The sequence below is a fragment of the Poecilia reticulata genome, linkage group LG15, assembly GCF_000633615.1.
Source record: "Poecilia reticulata strain Guanapo linkage group LG15, Guppy_female_1.0+MT, whole genome shotgun sequence".
Classification (NCBI taxonomy): Eukaryota; Metazoa; Chordata; class Actinopteri; order Cyprinodontiformes; family Poeciliidae; genus Poecilia; species Poecilia reticulata.
The window spans coordinates 27,553,011-27,575,119 of NC_024345.1; the positions used below are offsets into that span (position 1 = coordinate 27,553,011).

Sequence of the window (22,109 nt, forward strand, 5' to 3'; positions counted from 1 at the left end):
CTGTCATTTCATTAGCAGATGGACTCCACTTCCTGGCTTCCCACGAAATCCCATCTCTTCATTGGTTGTGGCTTTGTTGTATTAAAAGTGACCACTGACCATAGGGCAACGCGTGAGACACTAGTGAGAATGTGAAAATGCAAAGGCCCCATCCGGGGTTCTGACCTCTGGGTGGGGACGTTGGGGGCTCGGGAGCGGATGGTGCGCCCCTGCTCCTCGCGGTGCGGGGACACGGAGCGGGAGCGGATGTGATGGGAAGGTGTCCGCTGCTGATCAGGAACCTCCAGGGTAGACGAGGGCTCCCGTTGCCTCTCTCTGCCACGTCCGTCTGCTGCTGGGCACAACAGGATTATGCACATGTGTCCAATCAGAGGTAAATCTGAAAAGTTTTCATATCAAATATAGACAGACTCCATGTATTTTAAATAGGTAAAATGTCTTGAAATGAACTGCAATCGCAGACAATTTAAGTGATCTGATCTGTATCCTTAAGGATTTAGAAGAGAGTAATAATTTATCATAGTTTAAAGTGAAAGTTTTCATAGAAATATTGTTGAAAACCCCTGAAAAAGGTAGATTAAACGAAGGTAACACTTCGTTTAATCTGCTATGATTTATCAGTCAGTCTTCTTTCGTAGGAATCCATCTGCATGCCGCATACTGACTAGGTCCAAATTTTCCACTTATTTGTGATATTATTCCTTTCCAAAATTTTACTTTGCAGACAAGTAAATGTAAAGAAATAAAAACCAAAAGCTCTGGGGGGAAGTGCATATAACCACAAAAAAGGGTCCCCACCCACCTTTAGAGACTACTGCTGTATGCTCATCAAACTCAGGCTCTGTTACACGCTGAGAACCTAAACAGTCATGAATACACACACATGCACAGAGATATGTAAATGCGCTACGGACATACAGATGCACGTTTTCCTGGTAGAAAGGAAACAACAAAGAAGGCTGATAAAAACAGACAATAACACCGAGACATTTTACACTTTGCTTCACAACATTAATTAACATGCACACACACACACACCCACACGCACGCACACACACTCACACTCAGATGGGAAATATGAGCGTCATTTATACATGTGAAGAGTCTGGCAGGCTCAGACTTACGCTGCAGCTTCTTGCCAGGTGCGTCTGTGTGTCGTCGGGGCAGGAAGGGGGACGGCCGGGGGAGTGGGATCGATGAGACGTCGTGGGTTTGGAGGGGATACCAGTGAGGCTTGTCGTCAAGTAAGGCCGTCTCCAGCTCAATCAAGATCTGCTCAGGTTGTCATGGAAACACACATTAGCTGCTCAGTGATCCTGTTCGTTAATTTGACCAAAGCCTTCACATGTTGACATGCATGTCTGAATCTGAACTTTATCAAACAATTTTTTTATATATCCAACGTCAAGTACATAAAAACATCAGACAGATTCCTCTCTCCCTGTTTCATAAGATTCAAAGAGAAAAGAAGCTGAAAAATAAACTCAATGTTTGATCGTTTGCTCCATAAAAGCAGGAGTTTTGGTTTTACTCTGGAGATTTCCAAACACCAGGCCATGGAGGAAACTAGAAATTAGATACATACATTTTCAGCAATAATTTGGAGGCTATCGTATGCTTTCACACACATGAGATTAAGATTAAAGACATATAAAACCTGGCGAAGATCAAACAATTTTCTTATATTCCAAAACAAAAACGACTGTAAAATGTCCTTTCAGCTAAGCTCCAGTTACTGCAAAGAGCCTTAAATAAAATGAGTGTACATGTAGAAAAGCCCAAGTTATTAATGAAATTATTTACCTTCCATCTCTAAATGGAGTTGCAGAGTTGGAAATAATGTTCTGTGTTTAAGATACCTCTCCCATAAAGGTGCTGTCCTCCTCAGGTGACCTGGGTTGGTCCCACACCGTCAGCTCCAGCATGTGGTTGCGGAAATCCCTGCGATGGACGTGTGTGTAGACGAATGTCTGGTTCCACTTGGGCTCGCAGGTCTTCTTCATTGTTTTCGTCCTTCGTTTGCTTTTGTCACTGCATAAAACAAAACTCTCAATTTCAGAGAGCTTCTGCTGCATGTCCTCCAAGCCAAGAATAAAACTTTGACCAGTTTATATGCACTATCAGCCTGAAAGCATCAAAAGGAGACTTCAGAAACATGAGAAGTATGTAATAAGTAAGCAATTTTAACAATGCAGGTCCTTTGAGACGGTTGGCGGGTCTACCTGCGGTCAGGGAGGAAGTACATCTTTACATATGAACTCCTGGGGCGTCCGTCGGGCCGAAGAGGAAGCTCCGCAGCCTGCAGCACGTTGACTATTAGCTGGTGACCTACTTTGTCGTACCACAGCTTCACCTGGATGAGAAATGCGCATACCAGCAGTTCACGCTGGTATCCAAAGCAGCCCGGGACAGTCTCAGCGCGCGCACACACTCACCGATAGCTGCCCTGGCATCAGCTGAGGAGCATCTCGGAGCATCCCAGGACTGGAGGGAGACAGGACATTTAAAGATGGTCTCTCCATCTTCTGGGACTCAAAAGAACTGGAACCTGCTAGGAAAGGAAATTAAATGTTTGTAATCCAAGGAAAGGAAGAGCAACTGTGTTTAAGAGGAGACACAAAAAGTACAGACAGAGGAGAGTAAAAAAATAAATAACTTGTAGTATCAGCAATAGCTGTGCAGGAGGGAGACTAGATGATGACAGATGATCATCTGTTTTACTTTAATTCCAGCAGGCTTGTTGAATAGGTTAAATGATGAGCTCCTCCACAAGAACTACTAAGTGAGTTCTGTCAGAGGAAATATGCATCAAAAACAATCACCACCCAAATTCTATAGATGTTTTATATTACTTTGTGTCAAGTTCAAACAGATAATATCCAAAGCTCTCCACACCAAAACAGTGCAAGAATGACACACAGGAGACTGAAATCCCACCTGCTTCTTATCAAACAGCAGTGCTGAAAAGTTTAACTTTTTTCCAGAGATCTAAGCGTACGTGATGACTTACGGCGGTAACATGGAAATAATTCATGTTTTGTAACACTACATCTGGTACCAGAACAGCTTCCCACCAGGCGAGTGTTTACCACTTCATTTGTTTATTTTTGTTCAGATCAGGACAAATTATTCAGATCTATATTGACTTTTATTTTGAACAAAGTTCATGAAAAAAAAAATTTAGTAGTGAAATATCTCTCAATTATTTCATAAAAGAACCTTTGTCTCATTGCTTCATGATTTTTAAAGACATAATGAGGTAAACATTACATTATAAATTGAAAGTTAGTTAAATGAATAGAAAGATTAGCATGTTGAAGCGGATACTTACTGGATTCTAATGGAGGGTGGGACGTGTCGGGGATTCTTGGGATATCACTGAAAAAGAGTTGAAAGCAAAGCACCCGTCACTCACATTTTGCCTCCCCCTAAACAGTTCAAAGTACGTCAGAAACGAAACGGACAAAAAGTGCATGCAGGCATCTAAAAGAAAATAGCTGCACTGTAATTGAATTTTTTTGCGATGCTCAGATGGAAAGTATCATGAAGAAGCAGAGGGGATGTTGTGAGGCATGCTCCTGTTGTGACTGCAGTGTTTCCCTGACTCATTCACACGTTTCTGGAGGCCATGACGGGAGCTGGAGCAGGACTGGGCTAAAACCAGCAGCTCCATTCTGTCAATGGCGACTTCTGTCCCCTCTTCCGTCACCCATGGGAAACATCAGTGTTTACTGCACCAAAAAGGAAAACCAGCAAGCCGTGAAGCACTTATCAGTGTCAACTGATTGATTATTAGATTCAATTTTTAATAAAGGGTCAAGTATGAGGCCGTTGTTGGATTAATAGAGCCTCTTCTTTCCAAAGTTTTGACATATGAAGGATGAAAAACAACAATTTGGACTTTAATGAGCCGCAGAAAACAAGGTTTTATCATGCAGTTGGTTAAAATACATGTAGAAGAATCTGAATTCATCCAACTTTCAGTAGAACTATGAACCACCATTGAATAAATGGGCAGTTCGATCAAATTGATTTGGGCCTCCGAGTCTTTACAAAAGATCCATTCATATTTTTAGGTATTATTTTGCAGATTTGCAGCAGTGCTTGGGATCATTTGTGTTTGACACACCCCAAGTCTGAAATGGTGATTTTTTTTTTAGTAAATCTTTCAAAAATATAAGGTTTAATGTGAATTTTATCATGTTTTATAGCCAGAAAACCTAAAAACAGTGAATGTATGAGACATAAACAAGTCAAAATCAGGGTTTCCATTGTTTTTCTGATTCTACTGAGAACATTAAGGAAATCAGAATCAACTTTATTACCTACGATTCTGCGCACAAAGAAGTAACTTGACTTCTGCTTCACTCACTCACAGAGTACACACATTGAGCATAAATACACATATTTACAGAAAAATATAAGATAAAGAAACAATATGTGTATGAACACCCACAACACGGTATAAAACATACCTCTATAAAACAAAGCATAGATCAATGACAAATCATTATGCAACAGCAGGACAAAACTACAACTTCCAATTAAAATAATTTCAAATTTTAAACTGATAAGTGTTTCATGAACCATGAGCTGCTTCTGAGTTCATTCCAAAACCAAAATAACTCAAATATAATTTAAAAAAAGGCTTGCTTCATGACTCCCAGTGCTCCAGCGGAGCTCACCAGTCACAGAGATGTTGTAGGTGCAGGATCTGACTTTTCTGCACAGGCAACCTGAACTCTTGCAAAAGCGTGGCTAAAATGATGAATGTTCCCGGTGGCCATTTTGGATCTCATGAAGTGAACTTGACCGAGAACGTTTGATCTATTTCACTTAATGCTGCACACAAATATTCTGACAAAAGCTCGCAATTTCATAAGTGCTAGGTAATATTCAGAGTAGTTCATTAGGAGATACAAAATGGCACCTGTAAAGCCAAAATAGTTTCAGTGAGAGGATTAAAGATTCCTTAAAAAACAGAATTACTTACTGATATTTTCTATAAACCCTTCGTGAGTGTTTGGAAAGAAAGTATTAGATTCAAAATTTCAAATATTTTTCTTCTGCTAGTATATTAGGTTAAATCTAATTCAGTGGGAAAAATGTGGTATGTTGTGTAAACAACCTAAACAACACAAGCATTTGTGAAAACTAACCTACAACATTTATTGTTTATGTGGGAGATTTCTTTAGTTTCAGAGGATTTATCCTGATAACCCAAATCCTTATGTACTCATTAGGGATTTGAAAAGTCAACTTCTATCTAATCAAAATGCATTTGATTAGGTAGAGGATGATTTTATGCTTAATTGTAAAGGAAAACTTTGTAATTTTCAAGAGTATAAGTATCTTCAAGCGGCAAATTTCATTTTGTTCAATCAATTAAACTACAATTTATCAACTATTTTCCCAAAAGCAATGTAATCAGAGGTGGAATCCATTTAATTCACACTTTTATCTTACATATTTAAAAAGCTAAATACAGCAGTCCAGTATTTACATCCATGCAGCACCTTCACAAACTTTTAGTCACTGGACTCCAAATATTAAGTGTATCTTTATAAAGTACAGGTATGCATTTAAGATAAAAACAGTTGATGCAGATCCTGAAGCACGACGGCACACCAGGTCACCAAGCTAAAGTCAAAGTGATCAATCATTCAAACATCAGAAAATTGAAATTTGGAACCAACCAAGAATCTCCAGAATTCACAAAATTGAGTTGGATAAACAGGGAAAAAATGATGAGCTCCTCCAATTATTGCCAGAAGAAAAATGGAAGAAATTTGACCAAGACGCAGATATCCAGAATTTCAAGAGCGGCTTAGAGTAGCAACTAAATATTTTTGCCTTTGATTTTTTTTTTTATTGCTTATTTGATGAGGAAAGATAGAAGGAACATATACAAAGACAATCTGATGGCTGCATCACACCGACGACGACTAATTAAAGCATTTAAAACTTGATGAAAAATGTTTTAACTGCTGTCCATTATGCGATAGAGGCTTCAGAATATTAACTTTGGTCTTGACTGCACAGACTAACGTTAACGAATGTTAGCAGTTTTTGTGTTTCTCTCCAGACTCACCCAATAGGCCTGGACACCACCAGCTCCACCTGAGGTTCGGCTTGAGACTCCAGGATGATGTTATAAACTTCCTTCATGGTCGCCCCTGGCAACAGCTTTCCGTTCCACTGCAAAACTTCATCCCCTGAAATCAGGTGTCAATGCCCATATGATTGCTCATCATAACTATAGTTCAGATTATTTTAATGTCAGGTAGGGGCGCTAACTGCGTGTGTGTGAAGAAACCGGGAGGTTATACAACTTCTTTTATGAGATCGTAACAGTTGAATCAGGACAGGGGAGAGGTTTTGGTCTCTACCTGCTCGGAGATGTCCCACCACGTCGGCCAGGCTGCCCTTCTTGACTTTGGTGATGAAGGCACCTAATCTCCCTGACTCAGTGACCCTCCCTCCCACCACCTGGAGAGGTCAAAACACACCGAGGAGCCGTTATTCAAGCCGGAACTCCCAACTGCATGTTGCACAGACGGCCTCTGACCTTTAGCCCGAGCAAAGCCCCAGCCTCCTTAGGCATGGTGGCACTTCTCTTGCTGAGGGTGATTCGTCCAATCAGATGGTCTCCCTCTTTGGACGGCTGCCAGGTGACAGGATGCTGCAGGATGGAGACGGCACACCTTAGACGGCAGACTTTGATAATGATAAACATCTGGCAACGTGACTCTAGTGGAACCTGCAAGTTCATTTAAAAAAGCTAGGCTATATCAGAGATGGAAATAAAGCTTTTAGGTTGTGCTACAGCAAGCTAGCTTTAGTTTAATTCAGTGTTTTAAAGGCACGCTGCCCTGGATGTTTTCATTGTTTCCCTGGTTCAGCAAATGAGATTTCAGGTGATATCACTCCAACTCTTTTTGTAAAGAGTATGCAACATGGATTTTATTGACATGTCTCAAAACCAAAGGTCATTGACTTCTTAGTCTTTATCATTACTGCAGATCTCTCTTTGCAAAAAAAAGGATTTGCCAGCACATATTGGATTGACCAAAATGCAATTAAAAAAAGTTTAAGGAACTCAGAGAAGATCTAATAAGAACTGAAGATTCACACAGACTGGAAAAGTCTTTTGGAGTCTTATCCAAAAGCTGCAGCTGCAGATTAATTTGTTCAAACAGTTGTGCCTAATTATAAATTACCCAGATGTGTCAACACTTTGTTACCCTGGGTGGATAGAAGATTGTGTCCCTAGTTAAAAATTTTTTTTTTAATGATTGAAGTTCCATCTTCATTCCATCCTGAAAACAGTTCAAATAATTCATTAAAAGTCCAAACTTAAAAACAAAAAGTGACTTACATGCCACCCTGTGGGGTCATGTGGATTGCACTCCCAGTCTCCTGCAACAGAAAAGACACGACTTCACCCACTGAAGACATAGGAGTTAGCTCAAGCTAACAGCTCCTAGCTATAACATCTGCTGACAGAGAAGGTCAAGTTTATTTAATATTTAAGTCTGAGATTAGATTAGAACGCATAAAAAACAGTCAGACATTTTGAGTCAATATGGATCAAAAAACATCTACAGTCTAAAAACAACGAGCCCGAGAAAGTCTAAAGCTGTTACTCCAATTATTCAAACGTAAAACTGATAACTACACTGACTAAATGATTTAAAGTCAGACAGCAGGAGAACTGCATGAAGTGAAGTGCTCTTCATCAAGTTACGGTTTGGAAAAAGGTTGACAACGTTTTATGTAGGCAAATATCTGCAAACCGGAGCACTGGAACGGTTTGGTGACTGCAATGTGTGCAGAACTTCAGGAATAATGTTATGAAAGCAGAGAAGCAGAACCAAGTGTTGTCAGTAGCAGGGAAGCTGTGAACTTAACGAACTGCAACCACCATCAGTAATGTTACGCAACCTTCACGAAAATGCCTCTGCCTGTAGACTATTATTGTTATAACTCAGGCTAATTGAGTATAAACCTACAGGTGGGGATGGATCACATGCTAGGAGAGGCGTGTGTTTATGCAAATACATTCACCTTTAATTCCAGCTTGATTAAAAGCTTAATCTCAAACTAAAATAAACTAAAATATTAAAGAGCATTTACTGAGAAAAAAAAGTTCATGGTAAAAAGAAACTATTTTAATAGTAATCACTGGTGCAACAGTTAATGGCACTCCTAACAATTTCTATAAGATAAATGGAGAGGGACTGGTTCGACGTTTACGACAGCTTCCTCAGACAGACAAGTTTGTAAACTGAATTTGTTTTTAAAGAGAAAGTGCAGAAAAAGGAGAAATGGACATGGAGAACATTTTCTGCTACTTTAATCAGAATCAAGAAAGCAAGACAAGAAGAATAGAGTATTATCTTCCCAAAATAAAAGTCTATTTTGCCTAAGTTTGGAGTTAAAATGATTACAAACGCAATCTTTACTGGTCAGAGCAATAACACCGGGGTTAATTGTTACTTTTAGGCAGATATAATCACTGTACTGGTAGCATCTCCCAGTCAATCTCACACAGAAAAAAAAACATTTAAAGACAAAAAAAGTGCTTAGCTGGTGTAATACGAGATATTTTTTAACAAAATAATACAAGTTATAGAAAAGATTAAGTCAGAGGTCATGTGTGTGGAGTGTTTGACCTCTCCCTTCCTGTTGTTTTGGAGGATGTGGATGTGTGTGCACATATGCAGAAAAACCCATGTAGAAATAAAAAAACAGACATGCTGTGCTCTGAGCGTCTGCAAATGGAAGCATGAGTCTGAGTGTTTTCCTGCAGTGATCTTACGAAGATTTACATGCTTGGGTGCTTCTCTGCTGCCAGCATCCACTGACCTGATCTCAGGCTGAAGATTTTAAAAAAATGGCAACAGCTCCTCACAGCTACAGTAGAATTTAAAACCTGAACCTGGAGAACCACATTTAGTGGATGTCTCCTTCTGATGCGAGTGAATTTAGCATAAAATACAAACAGTACCGGGAACTATGTTAAAAGTTTCAGTTCAAACTCATGTTAATATTAGACATGGATACCTCAAATAAATACACAAAGAAGTTTTCAAATGACAATTCATTAAGGGAAAAGAGCTATCCAAACCGACCTAGACCCATGTGAAAATACCAGTTGTCCTCTCAGTATCTGGATTTACCCTCAGGTTTAAAGGTCTGTCTTTAAACTGTTAGCAGCACGACTACAAATATAAAACATTAAAAACATAAAACCTCTCAAACTTGTCACAAATGGAACAAATGATCTGACATAATTCCCAACAATTGAAAAAGGTTTTATCGCCATTTGACTTGTTTATTTTTCAGGTTAACAAAATCTGAAGAAAAATAAAAGATTTTTCAGATCTTATTTTTCGGAAAACAAAAACTAAACCCTTCAACAGTGAGCGTTAAATGCTCCAGTGCATTGTGGGATTTGTAGTTTTATTCACATGTTAACTGTGTACCCACCAGAGTTGGGTAATAAGTAGTAGTGGGATAAACCTGAGTAACTTTTTTTGGTGGAAAAAGTATTTCTAGGAGTAGTTTTACTTTTACTTAAGTAATTTTATTTAGTATCGCTACTCTCACTTGAACATTTCTGAATACTTTACCCACTGTGCGTAACTTCACTGAATGCTTGATTCAACCAAAAATCCACCAGACGGTAACCTACTTTTTTTTTTTTTTTGCTGAAGTTTCATATATTTAACATTTTAAAAAGACATTAATTTTCAATTTCTTTTGCCTGATTTTGTTAGTTTGTAATAATGTTATTTTGGTCAGTAAAGTACAAATTTTCCACATTATATTTTGTTCTGTCTGGTGATGTAACTTTTAAATATCTTGTCTTGATAAATACACTCCACGGTTTAGTGTGAGTAAACTAAATTCAGCTTCTTCTTTGTCTTTGATTTGAGCTGTTTTTCATAGAAACACACAGCAAACAGCCCCAGTGGCTTTTAACGGTTGGTAGGAAAGTGACATGACCCGACTGAACCGAGCAAGGTTACATGGTGTGTTTTAAAGCTAGCAGATGTACAGCTGGTTATGTGGGACGACATGGGGTCACATGGGGTCAACCCTGGGATTTATGGAGGCCAAACAGCCACCCGTTGGCCATACTGTTCATAATGTTAGACTGCGCCTCCTCTAGGCTGAGAACAATTTAACATGACAAATAATCAGGAAATGATTCATGTGCTGACATGCACTTTCTAGAATAACACAGCAGAGTGTAAATTTGACAAAAAGCCTATATTTTACAGCAATTCACAAAATGCTGGTAAAGGAAATTCTTAAATTCTCAAAGCGACAATAAAACACACATGATGAAAGGCAACTGTTTTATTCTGAAAATTCGAATTAATTCACTTTTTTCAAGCCTAAAATGATTTTTGTGGAAAAAATAAACAACCTTCAGCAGGGCAGGCATGTTATTTTGAACTTTATTTTGAAAGATTCCTTTAAAAACCTTTTTTCGACAGGAAATATAACATTTTGCAGAGCCTGTCACCTTATTCTGAATTAATATGTTTTGATTGGCTGGTGGCAGCCATAATGAATTAATAAATGAAGGAAGAAGCTGCTGAGTGTTAGAAGAACTCAGAAAATGCTGAGTCGCTGGTTGCCGTGGTGATTCCTGCCTCCTCAATGGCACGGGGTGAATCTACAGCACCAATACGGCAAATAGACATGTATGGTTTAACTCTCAAACAAGAAATATCCAGTGCATCTAAAACATGCAAACCCAGGAGATATTATAGGTTTAAAAGGTTGTCAATTCCAAGTTTTTAAAGATATTTTCAGAGTTTAAATATGGCAGGAGTGAGTTAGAGTTTGGGTGGACACACTTTGCATTCTGTTGACTTGAGAGAAAAACATAGTAGGAAAAACACTCAGCGAAAGTTGACAAAAATGCCACTGTTTTACGCAAATTGCACTTTTTGAAGTAAGTCAAATTAACTAGAGTGTGTGGCATCAATAAAGTCTCAACTGAACATCCCATAGAAAAAGTAAATCATAATCAACAAACATTAAGCATAATAGTATGAAAAACATAAACTGTCAATTCAGTTAAAGCCCAACTTCTAGAGACCTACCTAAACTCAAGCTCATTCTCAGTTGTTGATAAAGAAAACTGTTGCAGTGTTTTTAACATATTGTGGTCAAGAAAATCAGACGGAGCCAAGGTATTGAGGGGATCCATTATGGTGGCCACAGGATCAGGTCTCTGCTGTCATTTAATTAGCCGGATATCTTCATGACTCGATCCCGGATTAAGTGGAAGATGACGGATGGGCGAACAAATCACCAACACCAAGGTCAGAAATGTTTGGTTTTTGGTTTTATCAGAAGCTGCACATTCTCATTAGATGTTCTAAACTTAAATTCAGAAGGAAATGTGCCTATTAGTTTACAAAAATGCATTACCATTTTTTTATGTTCTCAATTCTGTGGATATCTGTGGATGGAATATCAAGTCTACAAACAATCATCTAAACATTTTAAACAGATGACTCTGCAGGTTTGTATCTAAGACGGATCACAACCAACCATGCATGCAACCAACAATCTGCAAACAAGGAAAATGAGACACGTTTACAATTTTCCTCAAACTATTCAGGTTGCAAACTGTCAGAATATTGGTGAAAGCTCTCTACAAGGGAACAAGTTACAGCAATTAATAAAGTAGACAAAAAATGAAAGGGGGGGAATGGAGTAAAGTAAAACAGCTGAAAAGGCAAAATGAGAAGGCTTTGGTTTTGTGCTTCATTTTTTTTTTTTTTTTTACCAAATATCATCCATTTTATTATCAATTCATCAAACAGCAAAAACAGAAACGTTATGATGAACCATCTTTATGTTTTAGATGGAGTATTTTGTAGGTTGGGTTATGACAAATATTTCATGTGACTAAACAAAGACTTTAGAAATGCTAACATCTTACCTCTCTCGCTTATGCTTTCGATCTCGGCGTCGTCGCAGCTGCTGTACTCTGGCGTAGTTCCACCTTCCTCCTCCGAACTGCTGACAGAAGTTTGTCTCTTCCCCCCGGCCCCCAGCCCTCGTTTGGACTTGTAGGGCCGTGGCGGAGGCGGCCGCAAAGATTCGGACTGGTCGGAGCTTAGCGAATCATTGCGCAGCATGCTTTCAGCCTTGTCCCGCTTGGTCCGTTTCACCCCGGCGCCCGGGCCGAGACCCGTTTCGGGTCCCAAAACTGAAGGTACTCTGAGTTCAGGAGGAGGGGCTTTCTGTGAAACGGCCGGTGCCCCGCCCGCCGTCCTCTGTCCAGGTCGAGTCGTGTCCCCGACCTCGCCTGTCGCGCTCCCCGTGCCTCGACCCGGCACAGCCTGACCCCGGCCTCCTGAAGGGAAAGGCTCCGCCTGTCGAAGGGAACCCCCGCTGTTGCCCACCTGCTGATAACCCCCCTCCTCTGTCCTTCTAACGCTGGCGCCTCCTCCCACGGGGTCGTGCTCCAGAGACCGCCCCTTCGACAGCTGCCAGCCTTCCTTGCGTTCCCCTCGAAGGTCCCGGTCCATGGAGACTTGGGTCTGCAGCCTCGGATGGCCTGACCGCCGCTCCCCCCGACCCGTCCCACTGCCTCCACGGCCATTTCTCCTGAGGAGCAAGTGACATTTTGCATTAACCAGAAAAACTAAACATCATTACTTGGATAACTTTTTAACCCTCTGAGACACAATGTTGTAAAAGCAAAGTTGGTGAAATTAATTAACTCACGCATGCTATGGTTACCTAGCAACTCACTCACTCTTTGGTTACCTAGCAACAACCTGTTGAGTTGCTACCGCAGCAGCAGTTTCAGGTTTAGCCGCCGTACATCTTAGCTACTTAAAAATAACAAAATGGAGTGAAAACTGTGGATAAAACAGGAAAGATTGCCCCACCAGTATGGCTGTATTTCATATATTTAAAACAAAAAATGTATCAATAATTATCAATATCGACTGATATGAAACACTTAAATTTTAATACGTTTTTCAGCCATATCGTCCAGCCCTACCAGAGCAGATGGACCTATGTAAATTGGGATTAGATCATCATTTAGTGGCCATTTATTAAATGGACCAAAATGATTATACTTTTTTACTTTATCACTAAATTATTTCACATAAATAGCACAAATTTAGATCATTTGTCACCAGCAACCAGTGTCATTTTTCTTAACCTCAGGAAAGAGGTTTGGAGATTGCAAAGCTCATTTGAGAAACTTCCTGACAAGTTTGATCCACTGGAAGACATGAGAATGTGCGGGAGAGAGGATGAATTAAATCCATCTTGTTTGGCTTTTCCTACAGAATCTATTCCAGATATTTACCAAATCAGGGTTCAGATAACACAACAGACCAGATTTGATTGATATTTTTTGTGCATTCACTTCAGCTATTGTTCAATTCGAGAGAAAAGCCATAACTCAAACACATAAAACCTAACATACAATCCTCTCTGACACTTTTATTGGAAAGCCTCTCTCAGGTTTGGTCCTTTATCTTACCTGTCCTGAGGTGGCTCACTAAGTGACCGAGCGTCTGTCCCCGGCGCGGTCCCCAGCGTACTCGCTCGGTCTTGGATTGTCCCCGTCGAGCCTGTGGGCGCTTGGGAGCGAGATCGCAGCTTATCCAGAGACACTTGGCACACAGACGGCTCGCTGACAGCAGAACCGAGACCGGAGGGTTTCCCTGGGGGACCAGTGAACCAGTCGCCTGGCTTGGTGAGGATCTCCTGCTGCTTTCTGCAGTTATTGCACACCCATATCACCTACAAAACACAGAAGTCAGCCTTTTGACAATCAGATCATACAAAGCAACATAAGGCCTTACAGAGAACTTTAGATAAGAAGGTGCTTCTGAAACTATGTTGTACTGCAGCAAGTGAAAACAGCTACTTAGTTTGCCACACACTCATCTGAGGCCAAGCCTCAATTGCTGTGAAACAGGAAATGGTACAGTGCACTTCCTAAAGATCTGCAGTGATGCCAGTGAGTCATCCTAGGGAAAAAAGGCTTTTATGGAAGCTTTTTAAGATTGAAATGATGGAAAGCGTACCAGAGAGCAGCTTGCCTCTCCCACTGTGGGCTGCCTTTGGCCACAAAATAAGGAACATGGAGCCAACTGTTAAATTAAAGGACACTAGGATTACTGTCAAAATAATATCTCCATTTCTCTTTCTAATTCTGTCATCGCACATATGCACACCAACTGTACACTGGCTGCAGAGCGCAGAAGAGTGTCCAAATTTGGATTTATTTCATGAAGCACTTGTGGAACTTTAATGACTAATTTGAAGATGAAATGTTTGTTGTGTGGCCACAATCTACGACAGAAACAGCTACAGTAGCAACACAAGAACTCCTGTTACAGTCATGGTAAAAAATAAGAGCAAAGTCAAGGTTTCTGTGTCCTGTTATTGTTTATTAAACACAAATGAAGCCAAAATGGAAAAACTGTGTGTGGAAACTCAAATCCACCCCACAAACCAACAGCCTGCAAAAGTTTGAGTTTATGAGACTCTCACATCGTTGTGGAGAAGTTTTAGATTAGTTGCAAAATGGCTGAAAAACATATCACCATATAGGTTTCATATCAGTCGATAAATAATTATTGATTCATTTTTGTTTTAAATACCTGAAATCCTACCAAACCGGCGATTTGACCATTCCTGTTTTAACCTCAAACTCCTTTCCCTCCACACCATTCTCTTTACTTTTCAGTTGTTATGAGGCACGGTGGCAAAACATGAAACTGTTGCTGTGCATGTTACTCAATAGATTGTTGCTAGGTAACCAACACATGAGTGAGTTGATGCCACCAACCTTTCTTAGCTGCTTGTGGAGGGTTCAGTAGCTCCTCTGCCTACATCCCCCACAATGCTGTTCAGTTCTGGACTGGAGTTCAGTGAAATTATTTAATATTGTATTGGACGTATCATCTATTGATGCGTTTATCACGATATGTATCGTTACTGACTTCTTCAGATGTGGCTTCAGTTCATTGTTTCTGCGAATCTCCCTGAAGGTCCCACCTCACCAGATTATTCAGATTGGGGTCCAAACTTTGACTTGATCATTGGATAATGATTATTATTTCTTCTTCTGCCCTTCTATAGCAATTGTCCTTCTATTTTTGGGATCACTGGTGACTCAGTTTGACTCGGCTCCACAATTTTTTGGTAGACATTGGAGTCATGTTCAACTCAATGAGTGAAAGGCGCCTGGGTTGTGTGACCACCAAATGTTTTGTAGTTCCTTCCCATGCAGTTTTGGAAAGTAAAACTTGCAGATGTTGTTTTGTGTGTGCAAAAAGCATGACTTTATCAAGGGACATCTTTATCCTTTTCGAGTTTTGCAAGGTCTGCTTCCTGTGCATCACCATCTGATTGTTCTGATCAGTGGGCCTGGACGTATTGAAAAAAATGGAAAATTGAGATCTGTGCAGCGTTCTGAGTCAGTGAGGAAGTATAGATGGACTGAGGATGTGAGGTTGGGTGAGAAATAAAGACACTGAGAAGCTGAGCCAGAGGACAGGAGAATCAGTCCCACTCCTGCAGCCACCAGGGTTCTCATTACTCCTGAACACTCCCCGATGACTCTTTAAAGAGAGCTAAAATAAAATACTCACCCCCCATCTCTTCCTCTTTCCATCCCTCCTTTCTCTTTTTCTCCCTTTCTCACCCCTGCTTTCCCCTTCCTTTTCTCCCTCCTCCAAATTGCTTTTGATTAAAGCTACAAAAGCCGAGGAGAAAACAGCTTTACACCAACGCAGCTATATTTATCCTGCCAAACACCCCAGCACCACCGGGGAGAGTGAAAACATGTGCATACACACACACATAGACACACTCAACAAAGAAAGCAAAACACCACCTTATGTGGGACGTTATAGCTTTGGTGAAAGCATCCACCAATCTGTGATTTTTCTGCAGCCGGACCAACAAGGTGGACGGCAGCCAGGCCGACAGAGCGGTGCGAGTCTACGGATACTGAAGGCGTTCTTCAGGAATCAACTGGAGATTCTTTTTGTCTGCTTTGGTGGTTTAAAGAAGCAAAAGTTACACATCAACATGGTTTGGGCTACAAAAAAAACATAAATCTCACACAGAAACATGTTAATCTTCACTTTCAGCAAGTCTAAACTGACAAGAGAAAATGACTTCATTCAAAGCGCTGCAGAAAGAAACTGAAGAAGAGAGTTTTGTTAACTGCCACTAATTGTGATCGTCAAGCTTTTATCATTTTATGCTTTGATGCTTGTAAAACTAATTTATTTCTCTGACAGAATGTAAATGCTGATACTTGTAAACGATACTGCTATCTTGCCAGGTGTTAGATCTTAATGAGATTTATTATCTAGTTAAATAAAGGTTTTATTCCAGATTTTTAGCAGAACTTTTTTTGCTTTATTTGCAATTTCTGACTAAAGACAAAAAATCTATTGCAAATCTCCCTGGAAATCTAACTTTAGTGTATTTGTTTCTTCTTAAATGTTGGAAATCAATATTTTTCAAATGAGAACTATCAACTGGAACAAAATTACATTTGTGAAGTTGAAGATTTCTCCCAAGCAGATACAATCCAAACTGGCCATCACAATTGCTGATTAAGCAGAAATATTGCATCATAAGACTTTTCTATGTTGGAATGTAAGTGAGTTTTTCATTTTTATTTCCAAACTGAAATGAGGAGATCTAAGATAGATTACTGTCACCTTGTGGCTGTGATGCTACGGTGAAGAACTGGCGCTGGATTAAGCAGAGAAAAGCAGCCTTGTTTTAAAATAAATGTTTAGCAATACTTAAAACTTGATTAACTGTTTAAAATTTAATATTAGTCATTTACTCCCCTAATTTTTTTTTTTTTTATTATTCCCCTACAGTGGGCCGGATTTGATCCACGGGTTTGACACATGTGATTTAGAAGGTTAAGTGGACGGAAAAAATATGGCAGAAAATGGTTCACAAGCAACACAAGCAACAATTTCAACCTTCATCGAATCAAAATCCCGCAGACAATTTATGGGGTTTCACATAACGTTTACTGGAATTACTGGAATAACTTGAATACCGTCACTCAGGGAGTAATTAGTTTAATATAATCTTGTGCAAAACTTTTTCCATTATGAAACAGCCCTGAAACTGACTAAACGCAGAGAGCTATAACAGGAGTGATGACTGGATAACAAAAACAACAGCTGAGACCAAAAACAGAGTGGAAAGGTTTGAGACTGACGTGAAACCCTGAAAAACTGAGTTTTATTCCGACAAAAAAAAAGAAAAAACATCCTATTGTGACTAAAACGGCATTGACGAAGGAAGTGTGAGGAAAACACAACCTTTAAAAGGTGGGATGTGAATTAAGACTGAAGGTGTTAAAAAAACAGACATGAGCAACAGAGTGCCAGGTAGATATATATGATGCATAGCTAAAAAAAAATAACTAAGAAAAGGGTGATTTGGATGTTCGCAATGCTGAAGAGTTGAAGATTGAACTTTGGTGCTTAAAAAGCACTGCGTGATAATATTTATAGTGTTTTTCTGATCCAACAGGAAACACAACACAAGCCAGAGCTAATATCTTTTACCCTTATTGAAAGCTTTGTGATGTGACTGAACAAACAGGCAGATTTGGAGTAGTGAGCTGTTCTTTTTTTAAGAGACTCACTTAATCTCATGGTAATCCTTGTATTAGATCACACTCTGATGGTGAAACAGAGCTGCTTGACAGCCAGCACACACGCACGCACGCACGCACGCACGCACGCACGCACGCACGCACGCACGCACGCACNACGCACGCACGCACGCACGCACACACACACACACACACACACACACACACACACACACACACACACACACACACACACACATTTGCTTAAACATATAAGCTGCTTCTTCACATAAACAAAAAAACAAGTATGCTGTCAAAAAAATATAAGCATATGGGCAATGATACATGCATCCACAAATCAAATGACTGCTTTTTTTTCCAAACATACAACATCTACAACAGCAGGAGCAATGCATCACATGACCACAGCGGGGACCCCCCTCGCCCCCAGCGCGCGCCTTCTCCCCCCAAACCGCAAGATGAGTTTATGAGTGAAGGAGAGAACAGTGAGCAAGAGAGAATGGCTTCTCCACAGATGGAAACTAGGACACCGAACCCCTGAGTGTGTGAGTGTGTGTTTGCTTCCCGCTGCTTCCGCATGCGTTTGTGCATGTCCATCTGCGTAAACGTATCAGTCGAGGAGCATGACTGTGCACTTGTGTCCCACCGCTTCTTAGATGCAAATTAATTATCCAGGAGTCGTTTTATGAAGTCTGTTTGGTTGTCTTGTTTCTAGGAAAAGTAGATCATTTGTGACTATGTAGCCACAGAACTTAGGATTTAGTTAATTCTCTTTTGATGAAATGAATACGGCCTTCATATCAGACAAGCAGCTTTGGAAAAACATGTCTTTTAAAAATGTCTGCTGCCACTGAGATTGTTTTGAAAATGCAAGACGATCAGGAAATGTTTTGGAAGAGCAAACCCTCACATTTTTGAAATATGCGTCACTTCTGATGCATTTCCGTTATAAAAAGTACATGTGTATTGGGATCAGTATTGTGGAATGCACAATGCTCCATCAGGACACAGTGTGTGACTTTAGTCTTGACGTCACTGTCTGTCTAATCAATTGATTGTCCGAGAATTTTCTATAGATAATAATTAACTGAATTAATCAGAAAGTAGTTGTAGAATCTCTGCAGTGTAGATGAGGAAATAAGTTTTCATAGTTTTTACCCATTTAGGGACAAGGCTTGACATTGCAAGTCGGTCCGTTATTTTTTTAATTAACATGAGTCACAAATGTATTTACATTCTCTTGTGGTTAAAATCAAAACAAAGTTTATGTTCAATTTATTGAAATAAAACAAAACCCTTAATTCTCACTAATCATTCTAATGTTAATTACCCTGTTCACTATAGTCTACATTAACATGCTAAAATATGCATAAATCAGTGTTTTAAAGCACAATAATGAGATATTGTGTAGTTGCACTGTGAACCACTATCATTGCTATTACGACACAAAGGTTTTGTAGCATTGATGCTTATCAGATGAGACCATTCAATGCTCGTTTCAAAGGATGAAAGGGGACTTCAAAAGGGGCGGGATCAGACAGCAGCATCCGCCAATGGGAGTGTGATGCATGGCAGCAGCGATATGCAGAAAAGTGCAACCGAGAACATCCATAAATCTTGCACTAAGGATGAAAAACTGCCACAAAGGAGATTAGTGCCCACAGCAGCTAATGAGGTACTATATCAGCGCAGCTCGGCGCTCAGAGCAGAGCACATACACACACACACACACTCACACACGCGTGCACACACACACACACAATATATACATACACTCAACAACACAGGCTCAACTACAGAGAGCTCACACACAAATAAAGTGTCTCGGGGGACCCAGCCGAGCGGACTGTATTTGTACAGTAACCCAAGACATGCTGATCTTACAAAGAGCGGCACACATTGGCCTGCATGTCAAAGCTTTCATACGAACCTCAGAAGTTGTATTTACAGCTGAAGTGAGCAACTGGACCACTTAACTCTGTGCTAATGTTTCATATCACAGACTCTTTACAGACACAGAAGCAACTCATCAGCCTTCATTTTAATGCCATTTATCATTCTCAAGAAAACACCTATTTATAGACAGTGATAATTCTATTTGCAGATTTTAATTTTTTTTTTATAAATAGAACATGTCACCAGCTGTTAACCAGAATGACATTTATGGAAAGGCTCTCTTTGTTCACTTATTGAAGTGTTTTGGTTTCATTGTGCAAAGGAAACATTGTCCGCAGTAATAAGGGTGTAGTCCAAGTACAGAAATAACTGAGGCAAAAGTTGAGCTCTCAGTTTATTTGGACATCGACAGTCCAACTCTTTCTTGTGGTCATCAGAGACAGGATTATACTTAAACTGTAGCGGAATGTGTATTAAAAAACTTGGAAAACAAACTTTGTGACAGGAAGATGGACGAGGATCTGACAAAGACTCAACACAAACCAGGCGTATAAACACGGAGAGGCTGACCTGTGATAAAGATCAGGTGAGCCTCTTTAACCAAATGTGAAAAACTAAGAGATGTTATAGAAATGATACGTAAATAACCAAAAGTGAGCTCGAAAAACCAGCAAAATCCTAAATTCATTTTTTTTTTAATCACAGGAAATCAGAACTTGAAAAAACTAAACTCAAATCCAACAAAAACAGCAAAAACTGTAATAGTTACTATTCTGACATTGTAATTGCATGCTGTACATAAGACTAAAGTGAAAAAAAAAGTAAATTTGACAACAAAACTGTGGACATCTCCCATCTGTGCACCACAGTCTGTTATTTCCTGTGCATATAGACACAAACCGGGGCTTTTCTGTGTGTGTGTTGCTCTCAAAAGGGTGTGTGCAGCAACAACTGAGAAAGAGAGATGACCCCCTTAAGACTAGTCAATGAGAGACGGACGTGAAGACAGATACAGCTCACAAGACTGCCAATCAATAGTAATCATGAAGTGGTGTGGCATTAACGGCAGATGACACATCGCCCAGCCTTTCTGCTGTGGAAAACCCTGACACAAAACGGCACAAAGCCATTAATCCCTCTGGACCTTGATCAATAGTTACACATTTACACAAGCATAAAGGCTATAGAAGCATGTTTGGGGATTCATTGCTCATTTGTCTCATGGTTCAAGACTAAGTTTTGCCACAGATGCCAGCAAATCAAACGTGTCAAACCCAGCCCTGCACTCCTCTGAGCCCGCTGAAGAAAGCATGACAGACTGAGTCTCTGACCCCGTAAACGACCCCCAGGGGGCAAAGGTTGGGATGCATAACGGGCAAAGGTTGGGATGCATAACCACTACGTTGACATGACGTCCAGTTAAGAAGATCTATGTGATAAATGAATGGGTTAAACATCGGGGAATACTGTGAAGCAGGCGTTTACAGACAGAGCAGAAGTGGATAACGGAAAACTTATTGCTGAAAAATATCAATGTCGGAATAGACATTTTATTCTGCTGTCAAATGTTTGAGAAAATGCATCTCTTACTTGATATTATTGCTTAAGCTCTCCACCTATTAGCTTCATAAAACACAATTCCACTTATTTTTCAAAGATTTAATGGATTGCTGGCGTCAGATTTGACCCCTTCGCATCACGTTCATGTCAAATGTGCCAAATCTGCACTTTTTAGTAGCGGTACTTTCTGCTTCACAGAAAAGTTTAAGTTCAGGTCAAATTCAGTTCATGCTGCAGAGAGCCTATGTTGTTTTAGCAACCATGCTTCTTTACATCAGTACGTTTTATGATTAATTATTTCATTCAATTTCATTCAGTAAATTGAATTTATTAATGCCAGTACTATCTCAAATTAAAGAACTGTTAAGTGAGAGTCCATTTTTTTGCTTTTAGCACAAATTTATTCAGTTCCTCAACATTTTTCATTACCATTGAGTTGAGAGTTCAGTTTGTTTGCAGTGAAAAAAGCATCCAGAGCAACTTTTCAGCAGTGCTGCAAGGGAAGATTAATCATTCCTGCAGTAATTTAATGACGCCATGTCAAACAGTAAATCAACCTGTTTTGCCGTCTTGCTACGCGGCCAGAGCTACATAAGGGCCCCGTCCTGCCAAAACTATTCACTTTTGGAGCCAGTGATTGTTGTACCAAGCCTCAGCAAGGGAGTGGGACTGCTATGTACAGCACAACAAAGCAATCCTGGACAGCAATGTTGTTCAAGCCTGGCCAGGAATCATCAAAGTGCCCATTTGGCAGCTCATTTTAGGGCAGGCAGCCAAGGCCAAGGAAGGTTCTCAACCTGACACAAGCATAGAAGTAGAGGAAGGTGTTAAAAGCATGTCCGCTGGGTAGACTGCTCTATATCATGCTAGGGTATCCTAATAACCCTGATGTATCTTTTCTTATAGTCGTGCATAACCAGGCTGCGGCTGTGAGAAAAATATACACCTTTCACATCTGGGGATTTCTTTTTCCATCAGGTCGAGG

At 40.1% G+C, this 22,109-nt stretch overlaps 1 protein-coding gene across 15 annotated transcripts in view; it reads right to left on the reverse strand.

Annotated features, from left to right (window-relative positions):
* rims1a (regulating synaptic membrane exocytosis 1a) overlaps window positions 1-22,109 on the reverse strand; it is a 72,441-nt gene that overhangs the window by 19,582 nt on the left and 30,750 nt on the right. For 9 of the 15 annotated variants that reach the window (XM_008430344.2, XM_008430352.2, XM_008430348.2 and 6 more), the window contains 14 exons: window positions 13,538-13,800; window positions 11,972-12,642; window positions 7,379-7,419; window positions 6,569-6,682; window positions 6,390-6,489; window positions 6,092-6,215; window positions 4,994-5,011; window positions 3,332-3,378; window positions 2,436-2,551; window positions 2,223-2,353; window positions 1,860-2,031; window positions 1,125-1,272; window positions 803-859; window positions 166-334 (listed from right to left, as the gene is read on the reverse strand). In XM_008430344.2, the coding sequence (XP_008428566.1) occupies window positions 166-334; window positions 803-859; window positions 1,125-1,272; window positions 1,860-2,031; window positions 2,223-2,353; window positions 2,436-2,551; window positions 3,332-3,378; window positions 4,994-5,011; window positions 6,092-6,215; window positions 6,390-6,489; window positions 6,569-6,682; window positions 7,379-7,419; window positions 11,972-12,642; window positions 13,538-13,800 (2,171 nt within the window). The remainder of the gene's footprint in view (window positions 1-165; window positions 335-802; window positions 860-1,124; window positions 1,273-1,859; window positions 2,032-2,222; window positions 2,354-2,435; window positions 2,552-3,331; window positions 3,379-4,993; window positions 5,012-6,091; window positions 6,216-6,389; window positions 6,490-6,568; window positions 6,683-7,378; window positions 7,420-11,971; window positions 12,643-13,537; window positions 13,801-22,109) is intronic. The other 6 variants (XM_017309003.1, XM_017309002.1, XM_017309004.1 and 3 more) reach the window with 6 other exon arrangements.